We start from the raw sequence: 18,496 nt of genomic DNA on the forward strand, positions 1-18,496 counted from the left end.
TTTACAATGAAACAGCCCGATAAGCTCGATGCATGCTCCCTGCAGCACTAAATGACATACAGACAGACAGTCAGCGGCAAACTGGTGAACAGAGTGGTGTGTTTGGAAGCAAAGGAGCCAGATTTTCCCTCAGGAGTGAGTGGAGAGCTAAACAAAGCTCTAAGGAGTGTTAGGACTGGAGTGATGGACTGTAACGGTTCATTAGTGATTTTTCCTACCTTGAAGCTGTTTCCTGCCTTGGTTCTAGGCAAAGCTAACAGTGCAGACTCACTGAAACATGATTCAAATGAACGCTCATGTATTGATCTGATATCCATGACTGATGTATGATCACAAAATCAGGCTCAGTTTTGGAGTATAGTATAGCTAGTTCTCCTTCTCTCTTAATGGCCAGCTTGTGTTTCTCACCACATTCAAGGCTGTTCAATTAGTCCGCCTGTTCTCACATCTTTCAAACCCGCCCACAAATTTATTTCCTTCCCATTTGTCTGTCGCCCTGCGAGAAGCTGGCTCCACACTTGATGTATGTTGATTTCCACCTCCCTAATGAGCTGCTCTCTATCGATCTGTGAAGGTCCAAGCTGTTTCCTTACCAGGTACCCGGTGCAAATTATCCTCACTAATTACAAGTTTTTTTAAGTGCCCTGATTGCTGACGACAGATGGCAGAGTGGTTGTTGGTCTCAGAGAGAGACACACAACATGGGAGACAGGAAAGGCAGCGTGGTGACAAGAAGGGGCGAAGCTGTTGAAACTATTTTAAAAAAAGGGAGGGCGGATCTCGAAGGAGATTAGTATGTGTGACATATTGATCTCCTTTGCTGTTTCCACCTCTTGCCTGAAGATAAGACTTAATGAGAGATGGAGAGATATTACAGGAGACGTTTAGTGGAGATACAGTAATGGTAGATCTGTGGTGCACCAACAAAGACAGCTTTTGAAAATCAATGCACCTACAGCGATGCAAATCAAAAATAGCAAATGCTTCTTTCCTATAAATACCGTACATGTACTGCTGCTGCTGGCCATGAGGGTGAGTCATGGGCCCGTGAGAGCGCCATCTTCCCTTTCTTCACCCTCGGTTGTTGCTTTCTTTCTTCCTTTCATCTGTCACTTTGAATCTATTCTGTTGTTCCGCTTCTTGTCAAACGCTTTGGTAACTATTTGATGTTGTCCATAGAAAATACAAAAGCCGGGAGCGACCAAGTAAAATGACTTAGAGGCTGATGTTTCACTTTGTCCAGGACGGGTCTTTGCCGTTGGACTGAGAGCGCTCCTGAAGTTTGTATCTAAGTTCTTTAGATGAGCTCAAGTGTTAGATGAAAGTCAATGAGCTCTTTAGGTGTGCCTGCTTAAATAGGAAAGCTACATCCAGGGATGAGCATAAAGTCCACTTTAAAGCAGGACTGTATTACCAGTAGCCTGTGGCGTCTACTTTAGCACATCGTCGTGTGTTTAGTAATTAAACAATGTATTTTAGCCAGAGTGTAGTCAGTGCATGATATTGGCCTAAGTTTACTTGCAAGAAGGGGCAAAGGTAGCAACCCAGAGCAGCACACAAAGACGTTTATTTAGGATTCCTTTATCATTTGATTTAAATACACTTGATACTCCTAAGTGTAGTTTTTCAGTGTTTGGGGTGAGTGTTGTGAATAGAACTGCTTTAACCCCCAAATTCTTACCAAGTAGTTTTGGAATCTAAACCAATCCAACAGTAAAGGTAAAGAGCGAGTGACGACAAACAAGTTGCACAGATCCCACTTAGGGGGGAAACCGCAGTGGTGTTCTACCAAGCGAGGTTAGTGGGTTTAAGTGGCTCTTTTTCCTGGCTGAATCACTGTGGTAGCTGTGCTGAACACATAATCCGGTCAGGTTGCAAGTTTCCTGCAATCAGCAGGAAGTTTTTACTGATTCTTCTGTTTACAGCATGTTTTAAGTGCAATATTGATTCTCTATCGGTTGAATATGTCTCATGTTTAGCGTTTAAAAGTATCCAGTTTAAAGTTTCAAAGCTGTAATGTGCAGCTGTCATGTCAGAAATCCACAGCAGCACCGAGATCGCTTTCATCGATGAAATAATTAAAGTGTCTATTTTACCACCCAGCGTGATGTAACCCCAGATTAATGACTTCGCTGCAGCATTAATCTCTCGTTTTATTTGTAACAGTGATCCATTTTACTGATAAGATCTCTGGAGTAGGTGATACTCACAGGGATCATTTTGTGCCCAAGAAGAGTCATGTGACCTCTGCAGAGAACCCAGCTTAACAGAGAAAGCTGATAACCACCATTGTGATGCCTGTTATCTCCACCTGGGATTTGTGGTCTTGTCAAACATAAATAAATCCTGACTGTGCTGAACGTCGTTGGTAGTATACCTCTCTAGTTGACAAAGTAGAAAATTTAAAGAAATGTTATAGTTAACATGAATATACACAAAATACTGTACAGTGCACTAGTTACAGCAGACTTTCAGCAATTTTTCACTCCTGCTCAGAAGACTACCCTAAACCTTGTTCTTCCAGTTCACCAGTGCAACTGTCCAAATGTCCACACACCTATAATCGAGAGATATTTGCAGACAGTGAGGATAAGAAATACTGGAAACATAAAGTTTGGCTGCTCTCGATTGCGTCATAGCTCGACTCTTTTCCTGCACAGCTGGGATTCTGCGTCTCATATCTGCGATGTAGCTTTCACTTTTTGAGGGTTGTCAAACACACAAACAGATCGGATGAAGAGGCCGCTCGGAGGAAACATTTGTTCTGCTTCATTTCTGCTGCTGTAAGAGTTTAAGTGAGAATTTTCAGGACGGATTCGGTAAACTCGACATTTAACGGCTTGTTACACGGTTGTGTTCCTCTCTAATTTACAGACTTGATTAGGAAGAAATGTCAGCGTTCCTGCACTCCCCCACCCCTCTGTCTGGTGTGGACAAGGAGGCATGCTGCATTTCAAAATTCCCCCACGCGAATCAAATCTATTTAGCCAGGAGCTGCTCATTTTGGCCTTTCGGTGTTGCAGCTGTCACTGACTGACTAAATTTAGGGATAATGCTTTTTTTTCCCTGGTCATTTAAAAAACAGCGTAGGGCTTAAGGGGTAAAAGTCAGTGTGTGCATGTTAGTTTAGTTTATGCAGCTTTTAAAAGAACAAATAAAAAAGAATCATTCTTCAGCTTACAAATGAAATTTTGATTGGATTCGAAATAACGTAGCTCTGCTGAATTATTTCCACTCCGACAGCTTTGTTTGCTTTGTTGTGTAATTATTTTCAAAGATAATATTTTTTATACTGATAAATTGGATAGAAAAGTAAATAAGTATTAAGCACATGTACTTCTGCTCTAGCTAACTACAGATAAATATAGATCACTAACTTTATAGAGGTTTTTTTAAAAATGTATCACTACCCTGCTTCTAGTTTAACACTAAAAATGCAAATGTATCAGGAGGTCACTTCGCCCTGTTTTGGAAGTGGAAGATAAAAAAATGGGTGTTGTTCTTTAAGACAGGATGAAAAATGGACTGAGGGGACAGACAGGAGGGGGGTCATGTTGAACAGAACAGACAGAGGACTCGGGGTGTTCACCTCTCGCAGGTAGCAGGAGATTCCTCTCAGGGCTGTGCTCATCGCAGTTGGTGAAGGCAGCTGGAGTCGAGCAGAAAAAAGAAGAGAGGTAAATATTGAGGTGGAGATGCCTGAAAAGCAGGCAGGTTGGAGGAGCAAAGAGAAAGGGACGGCTGCATCGAGCGGAGAGGGGAGCCACTTTGAAAATTACATTCCTGACACAGCGTCTGTTCGCGGGATGACAGAAAGGCTTTAGCGTTTGATCGCAGAGTGGGCACCGGCCTCAGAGGGCCAGTCCAATACCAGCAGCCTTCCTCAGCTCAGAAAGAACAAAACCCAGCGCCCTCGCAACCCCTTTTAACACCTCTGCCCCCGACCCCTGTGCACACCCCCGCCCCCCACTTTTATTTTTTAATCCATTTGTTTCTCATCTCTCTGGCTTGCTCTTGCTGTCTATTGACAATTCTCCGCCCCCCCCCCTTCTCCTGCTCTTTCTCCTCACCTTTTATTCTCCCAGTGTTTGCAGCTTTTTTTTTCTTTTCCCCCCACATGTGACCCAGTTGACATTTAACCTACATGAAAAGCTATTTGTGGCTCATGGGAGTGGAAATCAAATCCACTTCTTTCTTTATCAAGTATTTGTAATTCCAAGGAGGCACAAATCATCTCAGACTTCACATAACGAAATCATCAATTTCCAGAGGTTTTGGTAATAAGTAACATTCAAATTACTAATGATAACAATAATAATAAATTTGCCAACTTAGTCATACATTAAGAAATGCTTAAGTGGCAGAGTTTTTAAAGAACTCTTTTGTTATTGAAGTAAAATATAAGTTATACAGTAAGCTGTAGATAAGTAGTTATTATTATGCTCACTGCTGCTGTCTTTTATTTCATTACAATAAAAGATACAATTTTAATGTCTGTTCAGTCGGGCAGTATTTGTCAATTTAAGCAGGAAAACTGAAGATTTGCTCTAATACGGTTGATGTATTGAAGCATAAGAATATTTTGAGAAAATTATCTGATCGATGTAGCGAGTGCTCTGATGCTCCTGGATGAATCCCGAGCGCAGTGGTTTTATTTCCAATGATTTTTCCGAGCACAGCAGCTCATTAATGCCGTTCTGTTTGCGGACAAAGCGTTCAAGTTTGCTAGATAAGATCATTACGACAAGTCGGAAAATGTAAATAATTGATGAACTTGCAGCTGCTGTGCCACAACCTGATTTATTGATTTATTTTCAGCCAGTATGGATCAGTATTGTCACTGTACTGTTAAACTAAGCCAAAGGAAACACGGTGACATTGACCGTGTGAACCTTCAGCACATCTTAAAGCTGAAGTTTTTACTAGTTACATGCAGGCTGGCGATACTATCATACTGAATGATGCTGCGCAATAATACGATGTTGTTATCTACTTTGCAGGAACTGTTTGGGAGAGGCCTTTTTTCTGTGTTCCTATGCACAAAGTGAGCTCTAAAATAAATGGGCTGCCCAGTTTGTTGTGGAATACGTTGCCTGGCTGGCACCGAGCCCTGACCTTCACCTTCTCCCACACTTGTTGGATGAATTTCAACAGCCACCGAGAGCCGCGCTTTATCCAACCCAGTCATTCAGATTTAAAACTAGGTGGAAAGAGTTTAGGGTCTTACATTTTTAAATGTAACTTTTTTTTCATAAACATGAAAAACATGGGTGCAGATTTGCCATCAGCATTCAGTATTAACATTTGAAAACTTCGAGGTCATTTTTCTAAATCATTAGCGCATCTTTCTTTTCTTTCTCCCTAATCAATACCTTATAGCGCTCGGTCATTTCACACCATGCGCTGGCAGCTGGGATAGGCTCCAGCTGCTCTGCAACCCTTAACTAGACGGGCCTTTTTAGAAAATGGATGGAATTAATGCTTAATAAGTTATTGGATTTTTCACAAACTGGCAATACAGTTTATTTCTATAAATGCAGTTATTGATTTATAAATCTAAAGATGGCACAGATGTTGCTTGTTTTTTTTATTTAAATATGATGAGACCTAGATGTGTGATATTCATCCAAGTGAAATGATACATCGATCAGGCACAACATTAAAACCACTGACGGATGAACTGATACGGTTTATTATCTCAGTACAGTGCAGTTTTCTGCTGGGAAACTTTGGGTCCTGGCATTCGTATGGAAGTTATTTTGACACCTATCACTCACTTGAAACTTGCACACCATCCACACCTGACAGTGGCGCTCCCCGATGGCAGCTGCTCTCCCAAATAGGACATCCTGTCACTTTGCAAATCTGCCCAAGAATGAGTTGGGGTAACACAATAAAATGCCCAAAGTGACAGCCCAACCCACAGACTCCCATCTGATCCAGCGCCAGAACAATCATGAGTCACATCCTGCAGCACGCAGGATGCACCGCCGGTAGCAGACACCGCAGGACGCCTCCAGAGGTCCTCTGTCCGAGACCCAACTGGTCAAGGCCGTTGTGACTCACATGAAGGGTTGCTACACAATATTACAGATGGTTTTATTGTTGTGGCTGACCGGTGTGTGTTACCCTCTGTCATCACCTCATCCCCTTCTTTCTCTGTGCACCCCCCATCTTTACTCACAGCTGTGAGTCAGACAGGATGCCTCAATAAATACTGCTGTACCCCCTACTGTAGCATTCATCTCCCTTATACGCTTAGATTTTCCTTTTTCCTAGTTTTATAGGTTCTGTCTTTCCTTTTTTCCCCTCTCCCCCCCGTTCTTCTCACAGGAGGTGGATGCTCCAGACAGATGTTAAAGTGTTTGGTCTGGTCAGGCTTCACACGGCGCAGGGCCACCCGAGACTCCCCAATGAACTCATTATGTGTCAGCTTGTCTTCGTCGCACACGGACACCCTGGGAGTGAGAGACAGGGAGGGGATGGGGGGGGGGGGGGGGTAAAGAATGAGAAATGAGGAGAGAACGATGGGCAGAGCACGAAGCATGAATCAAAATAAGAGTAGCTGGTTACTGCAGTGGCATAATAGGGCCATTGTAGGTATGGAATTCAATTACAGAGCTGGGTGAAACAATCTATTTACGAGGGCAAAAACTATAATTCTGAAATTTTACACATTTTAAAAGAAAGGCTTAAGAAAACACATCGCATCACTCTGCAGGTGGATCAATGTCACCGCACCACAGACGCTGGTGAAAGCACAAGAAAAAAGGGAATGCCGCATCCACATGTTGGCGCAAATAATACCTTTGCAGCTGTTCTTTGTTTCTGATGCTCAGCATATAAATGAGTATATTGTTTTCTTTTGAAGAGCATTAGTTCACAGTAACATTTCTGCAAAGTCTGGATGATAATGGCTAAAATCACAAGGATTTCTTTATTGGAGAGTCTTGTTTCAATAGGCAGTGTTTGGACCAACATGGAAGGCATCTTTACAGGTCTGAACAGCACTGTGAAAATTTCTTTAGCCACACCACATTTCTTAAGACTTTGCTTCCAAGGAGACGGGATGTCTTGAAAATTCTTAAAGTGGTCTTGAGAATAGTTCTCCACGCTTTCTGAAGGTCTATCAAAGGTTTTCTTTGGACATTGAAAATGTGTGAAAAAGCAGCCAGTGTATTTTTTTTTGTACCTGGTCATTTTTAGAGGATTTATTTTTTTGCTAAGCCACTTAACAGTGTTGTGTCTACACATAACAGACAACTTAGCGAAGCTAGTAACAAAATACTTTCAGGGGTTTTGACACTAAAAGCCTGTCACAAATGCATCATGTGTCCCCATTTCTTTATTCGAATCTATGAAACACAAAGAGAACGCTGTTTGACAGGTAAGAAAATATTTTTGTACCAACAAAAAACTTTGTACCGATTGCCAAAAAGCACTTGGACCAAAACTTCGCATATCTCTACATGCTGTCAGGGCGTCTTTAAAAAATATGTGGAAGCTGGACTGCATTTCAAACTGCGTTTCAGGCAGTGGTGTTGGCCATCTTGTCAAAAATGATGGATGCAGAAAAGAACCATCTGAAAAGCATGAACAGCTTCATTTTTCAGCATGACAATGCTCCCAAACACAATGCAGCACGGTAAAAGCATACCTGGATAGGAAACCACACAGTAGCGCACTATCAATCATGGATTGGCCTCCCTAGAGCCCGGACCTCAACCTTACTGAAGCAGTGTGGGGTCATCGTGACAGAGAATATAACAGAAGGCAGAAACATCCAAAGAAGAGCTTTGAATGTCCTTAAAGGTGGTCACACCAAATACTGACTGACAGCATTTATTACAAGATTGAATTTCTACATATGCTTGCACATGTTTTAACAAGTCACTGCACCCATTTCTCATTTTCTGAGCAAAATATAAAGAAATGAGGGGTGAGTCAAGGGTTTTGCATAGTATTGTATAATATCTGAGATAATTCAAAGTTTTACTAAAAATAAAAGTTTTTTGTTAAGTCATCATCTGCCTCCCCACCACCCTTTTTATTTGTTTAGACCTACAATGACCCTGATATGACAGAAAATGTAAAGTAATCAGAGGGAGAGTGCTTTTTGTGTGTGATGGAGTGTGGTAGTCAAACACAATATCATGAGTCATTTTAGGGAAGGGAAATCACTGACATAAACACGACCTGAATAAAGTAACAGAGTCAGAAAGTGACCGACGCTACATGTAAATCAGGCCTGTGTGTGAGTGTGTGTGTTCAGACTAGAAGTAATTACCATTTTCCTCCAGCAGGAATTTATATAATGTGAAAGTGCATCATGCTAGGTTACGTCAATCCATATTTATGGGCCTGGCAAACTTTTACACCTGCCATAATAGTGCCTGAAATAAACTAGTGGGCGGGTGGGGAGAGTGGAGTGAAGGAGATGCAGGGATGCTGTGTCTGTGAGGATTTGAGTGACGTGATGAAAACAGGCTAGTCTATTTAAATGAACATGTGAAGTGATATGTTACAAGCTAACTGAAGCCCAGCACCTTTTCTCTTTAATTTATGTAAATATGAATGAAAGACATACAATGGGAGGAAGAAAATCAAGAAAGCGATCGGCCACAGGAGAGATTGGTATATAAACATGCTGCCTCCCCATCTACTGCTTCATTTGACTTCTTACTAAATTCATAACCACAGGTGTAACGTTTGTCTTCAGTTTCTGATAATAAAAGACAATAATCTGTTAAAATACCGAGAGTTAATATCTAGTTTAGTGACTTAAGTTTCCTCAATCTAAAACATTGAGTATCAAAAAGACAAAACTAATGATGAAGAGAGGGGGGGATGAGCGCAGATGAGAGCAGCAGCTGGCGCTAAGGGGAGAAAGATGGTGTAAAACAGCTCGAGGGTGAAGTGGTAAGTGAGAAAATGATGGGTCAAAGAGGGAAGAAAGATGGAGCCATTATAATACCAGCTGGATGTAAGGCTTCACTTACAGGACATCAAGTAATAAAAACATTTAAGTGTCATTGTGACAGCTCGTAATTACTGACGCATCAGCCATCATCCATAATGTGAACCCAAGCAGGGGGGTGAATCTGATCTACACATACCAGCATCACCTTATATACAGATGAAGTCTCATTGTGACTGCCTGCTGTCTATTTCCGGCTAAAAACGTAGAAAACGTTATCAAAACCTGTGACTTTTTGAGTCAAACATTGATAAATAATAAGATAAAATAGCAAAATGTTTATTCTTTAGTTCCACATACTTTTCTTCTTCTTTTTTAAACCAAATTGAGCTTCAGAAAAAAAACCTTAATTGGCTTTTGGGCTGTGGTCCTACACACGGAGTGTGATAGCGCATTCATTTGAAATGACCACAAGGAGGCGACACCTGTGGTTACAAAAACAGTTGAGCTTGATTTAGACTTCTGCGGGATGCCGTAACCGCAACCATCCACGGCATTTAAGTTGTTGTGGTATGCGTTGACCGGATGTGTAGTTACATCACATCAGGTTATGTGGACGGTTACAGCGTAGGGTTAAAATGAGTTTCCCATTTCTGCGTAGTTAGATATTTCCTGCTGAGGCATAATTCTCTCAATAAACCCACCCTGTTGGTCACTTTGCGTGCTGCTAGTAACGTCATCATAGTCACATCCTTTCAAGTTCAGTGTTTTGGTGCTGGTACTCCCTACAATATGCTCCTGAATGATCAGTGTCCCCAATCAGACAATACCTTCACATCAGCACTAGTTAGCAGGAGAAGTGGTCAGTTTTTTAACACTGTTGCAGCATCCTGCTCTGTGTAATCTGTGAATCTGAGTTTCCTGCTGATATGTCATTAAAATGGCAGTAAAAACTGACACGATCCTAAATACATGTCTTCAATCTGGCTGCGACAGCAACACAAGTTATAAAAGAGAGGTACAAGACCGGCAACTTTGTTATAAGGTGACGTTACGATCATGCAGAAATCTGTGGTAAATGGCCCTTGACTTTTCCTTTTACACTTTCCTGATGAGTTATGGACTCAGTCGCTCATTTCGAGTGGGAAAAAAGCCTAAGGTGTAAATTTTGTTTCTCTAACTTTCAGAAAGATAGATCGTGCAGAGAGATGTGTGATTTCACAGTCAGATCAACTCCTTGCTGGGCTAATCTAGTTTCAAAACACCAAGATTCTCATGTGGCTTAAAAACAGGATTTAACAAAGCAACAGGTGACGTCACAGCAGCTACATCAATTTCAAATCATCATAACAGGATAAGCTGTGCAGTCTCAGCTTGTTGCAGGGCAACACCTCCAAAGCTTAGTGTCACCTGATGCTGGCGGCTATAACAGAGAATATTGTAAGTGGTGTGTGAGGAAGTGGAGGCAAATAAGAGGGCGATATGTATTATACTAAAAACAAACCCTTCTCAGCCGCCTATTGTATCTATCCTGCTCTCCAGCATGGCGACAGCTGTTAGTCACCAAGAGCGTCAGCCATCATTATTTTACTGTTTAATTCATTGTTGGTCTAAATATATGTGATTTTTTCCCCAGACTGTAGAAAAGAGAAAACATTGATCTGGGCAGCACAGTTTGTTTCTTTGAGGGCGATCACTGACCATCACCTCATCAGGTACAAAGGATATGGGCGCTAGCTACTTAGCACGCTAACTCTGGTAGCTATCCATGTAACTACCGTAATGACATTGATACTTTTTTCCTGTTTATGTAGCTAAGTAATTTATAAAATAGTGATGATTTCTTCTTCTGCACGTTGATTTTGCATTTTCTTATTGTCCCTTTTAAAAGCTTTCATTTGTCACATTATGGGTCAGTCACACTAGAGTTAAAAAAAGTTTTCCTAGCAACTGAGAAAAACTGGTGGTTGCCCAGTGACTGCATTAAATTTTTATTTTAATGTATTTAATTTTTTTAGCTTTTAGACTAAAGTTGCTGCCCCGCAATAACTTTGTCACTGTTTGTGGAGGAATTTCTCTTTCAGACCTATGAGGTTTTGGCTTGACCCTGAATATCAGAGGCAACAGCTTTTTGCTGATTTATACCATTTACCTTCTATAGTTACACAAACAGATCGCATGTAATTGCCAACTTGACCCCATTCAGTTGCAAACCAATGGCATCTCATTGCCAGTTCTTTGTCGTCTTGTTCCACTAAAGTTGCTCTAAAGACGGTAGCTGCGTTCGAGTGATTGCAGACCTGGTCTTTATCTTCAAATATTTCTAATCCAACAAGACCAGAGGTTCATTGCACAGACTTACAGCAATTTTGGTTGTGCCATCATCTTGAAACACTGTTTTCCCCAGTGTGACTGTAGCATTAGCTTGTTTTGGAAAAATCAGAAACTCTTAAATTCTTAGGAGCTGACACCAAACGTGTCCACAGTGACTTATTAGATTATTCTGTTATTATATGTTACCTTATATATGTAATCAAAGTAGTTGAATTAGAATACTGCTGTAGATCACATTATACCCTTTAATATAGAGTGTGTGAGCTGTATGTAGTTTAGTTCTCATTATACTTTTGAGTTAACAGAACATATTCACATATTAGTTCATTAGATAAATGTGCATCACTCTGTATCCTTGATCTGCTGGGAATGTGTTACACTGTTTTCTTGACATGCTTAATTGTTGAATCATGAAGAGAAGGTTGTAAGCAGGAGACTCTGTGTCTAAAGACAGGGGAGATAGACAGACCACATTCCACACCCCCACCTTACAGAAAGCAGAGAAACAACTGCCGAGGTCATAACTTAGGCGCTGTAACAGAGAAAAAATGTGATGTTTTGGTTTTTACGACTAGCTGGGGGCCACTAGAGACTATAAAAAGCTGAGCAACCCGTCACCATTTTGAGACATGTGCCTGACCCTCTGGTAGCATCTCTCCCGTCCGGACGTTGTAATGCTCTGACTGTTGAATTGTATGGAAATAAATGATTGTTGATTGAGCATTGATACACCGAGTATTGTCCCTCCTTCAGCCCAAAGATTCAAAGAATTGGGAGAATTCAACAGACTGCTTGAAACAATCCTTTGAATCTCGTGCTCTCAGAAGTTTGTCAATTTTAAAGACACTGTATTTCACAGATCGATGGTGACATGTTTCCATGTTTACCTAAGTTCAACTTCCCATCTCCTGATCTTTACATGTCTCTGCTGAATTAACACTGCCAGATTCTCTAATTTCCCTGGAGAGATCATCCGTCGATCCTATTTAAATCCCACTCCCATGTGTGCCACGGCAAAGTTTTAGTCACAGGCAGAAACAATTCGCAGCTTTCGTCACCTCTAGAGGGGGGTCAATGAAATTAAAACACCCCGCGGAGCTCAGTCTGACCTCAATCTGTCACTGCAACTTTGATAGAGAGAAAGCAAGGAGCCAGATTGAATGAGAGACAAAGAGAAAGGAGTGGTTCAGAACGAGTGAGGGGAGATCTTTTCTGATCCTGGTGGACAGGAGAGTGTGAGGATGGGGAGGAACAAAGGTGAAGAGGATCTCAGTGGAGATGGAAACAGAGAGGAGCAACATGGCAAAATGGAGAAAGGCAAATAAAACCAGGAGCTGTGATTGAGACGATGATAAGAAAATCCTTTGTAAAGCACGGGTCAGCTTTGCGATGGGAAATGATAAACAGAAAGGCAGGGCATGAAGAGGACAGAAATAGCCTTTCCTAGAGCAAACATTTACCGGAGTGTTTTGCGGTACATGTCTTCCTCGGTGATTCCACAGTAGGTGAGCGTCTCGTTCCACATGGGATTCAGCGTGTTGCGAACAGTCTTGGTCTTCAGTTTATTGGCCTGTAAGTGATGGGCAGAGAGAAGAACACATCAATTTAATGCCAGGCTTTGTCGAGGAGAGACAAACGGAAAACAACCTCCGCGAGGAAAACAAGTTCAGTTCCTACAATCTACAAGGTCATTTTGCCTCATTGCCGATTTATTGGTCTGCACTTTAGTTTTCATTGCATAACGCTAAAAAATGCAACATGAATTAAATCTGCACTTCAGAGTCCTTGTGACACGATACTGAAGGCATCTTTCATTTAGGGACAAAAACTCTGTTCTGATAAGAAAATCAGACCTTGCAGGCGCCTGGGAGCAGATGCAGCTTGACGTAGGGATCGGCCAGACCATTGAAATCCATCGGCTTTAGACCCTTTTCAGAAAAGATACAAGCCATGTACAAAAGAAGATCGCAGTACAAATGTTCAACATTTAAAACGACTAACAGACTAAGACTTGAAGGGTTCTTTCTTCTTCTTCTTTTTTTAATCAGTAGAACAAAAAACACATGCTGTTGAGTTGTATCTTGGTTCAGCTGCAGTGGCTCTAATGGAGTTTTCCGAGTTCGGGATTTACCTTTGCTCTGAGGACTGTGCAGTGCAGGGAGCTGGTGGCTTTCTCGTACAGTAGGTCAAACTCTAGCGTCCCCAAAGAGGCTGGAAGGCAGTTAATAAAAAGTCACACACACACACACACACACACACACACACACAAATCTGCACCATTTACTTTGGTAATTGCTTTTGAGCTGATGACTTTATTATCTGCAAAACAGATGGAGAATGATGGCAGGGAGAAACACAAACAGCAGATGAGAAGGAGAAATTGAATTCACTTTTATGAAAACATCTTTTCTTTGTTTGAAAGGAATACATAAAATATTTCCCTTCTTGTTGGGAGTTGATAGAGAAAGATTGAAACTGCAGTGCATGTACTGCAGACAGCAGCTGGGTGGCTGACCTCAGCATAAAGCATGGAAACAACCTACACTGCTTCTACCCAAAAACACATAAAAACCCATCTCCTAGCAACTCTTAAACTGAATGACATGTCTTTCATTCATCCTTTGTAATGCTATTCCCGTGTAGAGGTTGACCTCTAATGTAGTACCCGGAAACTTCTACAAAACTTTATACTCAAGTCTTGGTACATGTTTATTAAACGATCTGTCCTTTTTTATCCTTGGTGGTATTTTTCTTCTGGTGGTCTCCGAGGTCCCTGTTAGATTTACAGTCTTACTTTTCATGACTCTGTGTATTTGTAGTTTCTGGTATTTTCTGTTTTGTTCTGAAGGTTTTCTTGTGTTGTTTTAGTTCCTGTTTTTGATGCTTTCTAAACCTTTATCCTTGTATTTAATTGCTTCCCACCCCAATAGGTCAAGGAAAGGTGTAAAGGGGAATTTATTGGGACTTGCACAGAGAATCCCACTGCATTTACATGAGACGCTTATATTCCTCTAAAACTACATGGTCCTGAAGATGGAGAACAAAAAGCACATCGCTCTGCACGCTTTTAGTAAAAATAAGACCACAGCCTCCTTGCAACTAAGAAAACTGAGAGGTTTCTTGGTGACAGAATTGAATTTTTTAATATTTATGGACTCACTACAAGTAGCTGCAGCGACCAGCTGGTTCGTCAGAGGTTTATTGTGCAACACCCTCAGCCTGCAAGGCTGCCTTCCACCAGGCAACGTGGTGATTAAAAACCTTGGGACTCTCTGCCAAATAGCTGTGTTCTGGTTACTTTCTTATATAAAAACAAGGTTGTCAAGCACCTATGTCGTTCAGCAATTAAATCATTGCCCTGCAGACTGTACCTCAATATTAAAGCAGGAATTTGTGAATTTCAGATCTTTGAGGTTCTGGCTGGACTCTGAATGCTTGTAGTTTATGTGAATCTACCGATTTAGCCAATTTATTGCAGTTAATTGCAAACAAAATTGCTATTTTATAGCCAACCTGATGTACAAAGGTTGCCCTGAAGATGGCAACTGACTGTGAGCGATTGCATGACAATGAAATTGCAAGTTCATTGCAGATGTCCAGCATAATTTTGGTCATGTTGTGGTCTCAAACTACTGAATTCACCGGGGAACTGTAGCTTTAAAAAGCCAGATTAATAAACTTTGATATATTCTGAGGTAATCTGATAAGGAAAGTTGCTTTTTTTTTCTTACAATAAAGTTGGAGTCCTTTTGCAGACTATGCATGGAGCACTTGCTGCAGTGCAAAGTTCTTTCAATATTTCAAGCGGTGAAATGATCCGCAGTAAACCAGATGTGCGCTGACTTAATTTTATTTGCTCTTAGATTAGGTTGCTTCAATGAGACTTCCAGGTGACTCACTGTTATCATCGCTGTCACAGCTGTCGATCTCAATGGAGGTGTCCATGCTGCTCATGGCTGACAGGGAGCCCCCTCCCCCCGCCGCTCCCGGTAACTGTGGTGACAAAAGGCCACTGCTCCCCCCTCCTCCTCCCATGGGCCCTCCAGCTTGACCTGTGCTGCCAGGGCTGAGCGTTGTGGGCGCCGCCACCTGATTGGGCGAGAGTGGCTCGGAGAAGGAGGAAGTGGGCGAGAGGCGAGGGAAGTAGGCAGAGATTTGACGAATGGGGCGTATGGGGCCCGGGCAGACATCGATGGCCATGTGCTCCTGGATGGTGATGCCCAAACGTTTTCCTTTTCGCACAGTCATAGGGCTGGAAAGGAGAATATCACATTAGTGTATGCACACAATTTTGAATTGCTTACCAGTGTAGAAAGAGTGAAGACGGGCCTTTTCTTTTCCTCAGCACTGAGCTCAGTGAGGTGTTTGATTACAAACAGTCTCTGCTCCTCTAGGATTTTCATTTTCAAGAACATATCTAAGGATGTTTTTTCCTCACAGTGCTTTCCTGGTGAAAATCTTTCTAGTGTAACTGGAACAGTTTTAAAAGATGACATTACATTTAAGATGTGCATACATTTGCATTTCAATTAAGCAGATCTGAATAAACCCAACCCTATCAGAGAGGATAAAAGATAATGGACAACGGGGGTCTCCTCCATATCCTAATCATCCTCAATGAAACAGCAGTGTGTGTGAGAGTGTCTGAGCATGCATCTTATCTATAAAAAGCTTTTCAGAATGCTCTGCAGACACAAAGGTAATTACATAAATCTTTACAGGCTGAGATGGAGAGAAGATTCCTGATGATTATATAGTGTTGTGGTTCCAAGGAGTGGAGCTGACCACGAGGCTGATGTGTCTGCTCTTTTCCCAAAATAAAAAAAAGAGGGGGTGGACAAATATCTCATAGCTTTTGTTTTCTCAGCAGGGCTTGAGGGGCCATTCTGTCCTCTGCAGCGAACTGAAAATCCCCCCCTGGACTCCCATCGCTGCTTTCTCTGCATTAATCGATTGGAACTGAGAAGTTAATATTTGCACTTACTCCGTGTTTGCCGTGCACGCCGAGTTCAGCGAGATTTAGAAACATAAAAATGAGAATTCAGACAGGGAAAGCTTGGTGTTCTGTTTAAGTATTTTTCATGTAATAAATTCTTATTTTAAGCTCATTTTCAACGTCTTATTGGATGAAAAGTAAAAAGCGAGACTGTCTTCATCTCTCCCGGTTACCTCTAATAGCCTATAAAAACATCAGAGTTTCTTTAAGGTTAAACATGAGAATAGAGGCATTTTAATTATTAATTCAGACAGTACACCTCTTTACATTCATCCCTTCTAAAGAGCAGATGCCAGTCTTCTATAACACAAATTTTTAGTGAAGGTCTTGCATCAGATTTTGTATCAAATTCAAAGGACTCGACTGAATATAGACACATTGCCACGAAGCCCTCCTTTCTCTGTGAAATTACTAGTTATGTAACATAGAAAACTACTTGGATAAGGTCAGTATATTCAATAAGCTTACTGCTTTCAAATGGTTTCACCAGAGAACTATTAAAAGGGTCTGAAATTACATGTCACGAACTGCAGACAGTATGAAAAATTGGACGCAGCTTCTGGGTCAGAAAAGTGGAGCTGTGGTTGCAAAATGATATCTAGTTGTATAGAAATCTTTGTGGACATGGCCCTCACGCCGTGTCCACCTGTGTAAACCCTTTGCTGAAAAGTTTATGGGCTCAGTTGATTATTTTGGGGTTATTCCGAATGAAATATTAAGTCAGTTTGTACATTTTAGTGAAAATCTCGTGGGCCTCACCCAATCTTATATTTTTTTACTAAAAAAATGCAAAAGAAAGTGTTGTATTGAAAATTTTATGCAAAAAACATAGACAGCACAGGCAGTTGGTTATAAATTGCTAATGCTACCTTAGTGTTAAGGTCTGTGTACGACCCACATGCCACTCTGAGACAAACTTCAATCAGTCTCGTATATTTAGGTCAGTGTAATGAGTAATATCACAAACTGACCACCACCTACTAACAGTTTTAATTCACATTTTATATAAAGCAATACATAAGGCAGCACGGTGGCACGGTGGTTAGCACTGTTTCCGCACAGCAAGAAGGTCTTGAGTTCAATTCCACCATCAGTCCAGGGGCTTTCTGTGTGGAGTTTGCATGTTCTCCCCTGAAAAAGGATAAGCGGAAGCGAATGGATGGATAAATACATTTATATACCTACCTACTTCAAACATGTACCTGCAGTGCCTCCACAGCCCACCAGGGGGCTCCAGCTGCAGCTCACAATCCGATTGTTCAGTCTGACGTCACTAGCCGTGTCTGGGCCTAAACTCCGCTGCAGGTCCATATATCAAACGATCACTATGGCATTACTGAGAGTTGAAAAACTATCTAAAGTCTTTCATCTTTAATAAAATGATCAGCGTTCTGCTCTACCAGGTGTAACAATTGAGTTTAACATCCAGGCATCCATGAAAACGGAATTTATGACATTTAACGGAGTTAGAAGTTAGCAGGAAGTTAGCTCGCTAGCGTCTATCTAAATACAATATAGCACGTCCTGACTGCGGGGTTTTGGAAACAAATTAAAACGTACAGCTCTGCTATCACTTCCAGCATAAATGAAGACAGAAAACTAAACAGCAGTGACGTTTGTAGGGTTACTGAAGTTGGGCTAGCTGGTATATAATGATGTGCTACGTGACCGCTAGCGACACAGCTATGTTAGCATAATATAAACAAGCTAACTTTTTTTCCACTCGATAAAAGTTACCGTGAGTGTTCTCGGTGGTCAGGAACAAATGTAATCGCATGGCAGGATGCTGTAAAAGGACCAAACTTCAGCCAGGAGAACAACTGAGATAATCCATCCACAATACGAGGTTAGTCAGTCATATACTGCTGCATGGGCTGGGCTGTAGTTAAATCCTAAGGTTTTAAAAACTGAGTTTAAATAAATGATTAGTGGTAATAAAAGCAGAGGGAGGTCAACAGGGATCACTGACTGTTTTAGGAGCTTTTTGAGATCAAATAGAAGAAAATACATAACATTAAACATGTTAACAACACAAAAGCCATATTAAACGCAGACTACTTTAGACCCGGAAGTAGGATTCGTCGCGTCATCACTGAACAACCGGATAGCATCGATAATACAGTTGACCTACAGTGTACTCATTGAAACGTGTTTTTGATAAGTAGTTAGCCGATGAGTATGTGGGTTCACAGCCAGATCTGCTTCTCGCTTGTGACATCTGGTTCTAAATCACCAAGACGGCGGTGACA

General features: G+C 41.4%; 1 protein-coding gene across 1 annotated transcript in view; it reads right to left on the reverse strand.

Annotated features, from left to right (window-relative positions):
* LOC146663531 (double C2-like domain-containing protein alpha) overlaps positions 1 to 18,496 on the reverse strand; it is a 28,572-nt gene that overhangs the window by 7,360 nt on the left and 2,716 nt on the right. Inside the window, exons 2-7 of the mRNA XM_085416328.1 lie at positions 15,151 to 15,503; positions 13,383 to 13,462; positions 13,105 to 13,179; positions 12,712 to 12,821; positions 6,332 to 6,458; positions 3,590 to 3,649 (exon numbers count right to left, since the gene is read on the reverse strand). Coding sequence (XP_085272454.1) covers positions 3,590 to 3,649; positions 6,332 to 6,458; positions 12,712 to 12,821; positions 13,105 to 13,179; positions 13,383 to 13,462; positions 15,151 to 15,503 — 805 coding nt within the window. The remainder of the gene's footprint in view (positions 1 to 3,589; positions 3,650 to 6,331; positions 6,459 to 12,711; positions 12,822 to 13,104; positions 13,180 to 13,382; positions 13,463 to 15,150; positions 15,504 to 18,496) is intronic.

This window comes from Rhamphochromis longiceps, linkage group LG8 (genome assembly GCF_057381845.1).
Source record: "Rhamphochromis longiceps isolate RC_006_pf linkage group LG8, R_longiceps_female_GT1.1, whole genome shotgun sequence".
In the NCBI taxonomy this organism is placed as follows: domain Eukaryota; kingdom Metazoa; phylum Chordata; class Actinopteri; order Cichliformes; family Cichlidae; genus Rhamphochromis; species Rhamphochromis longiceps.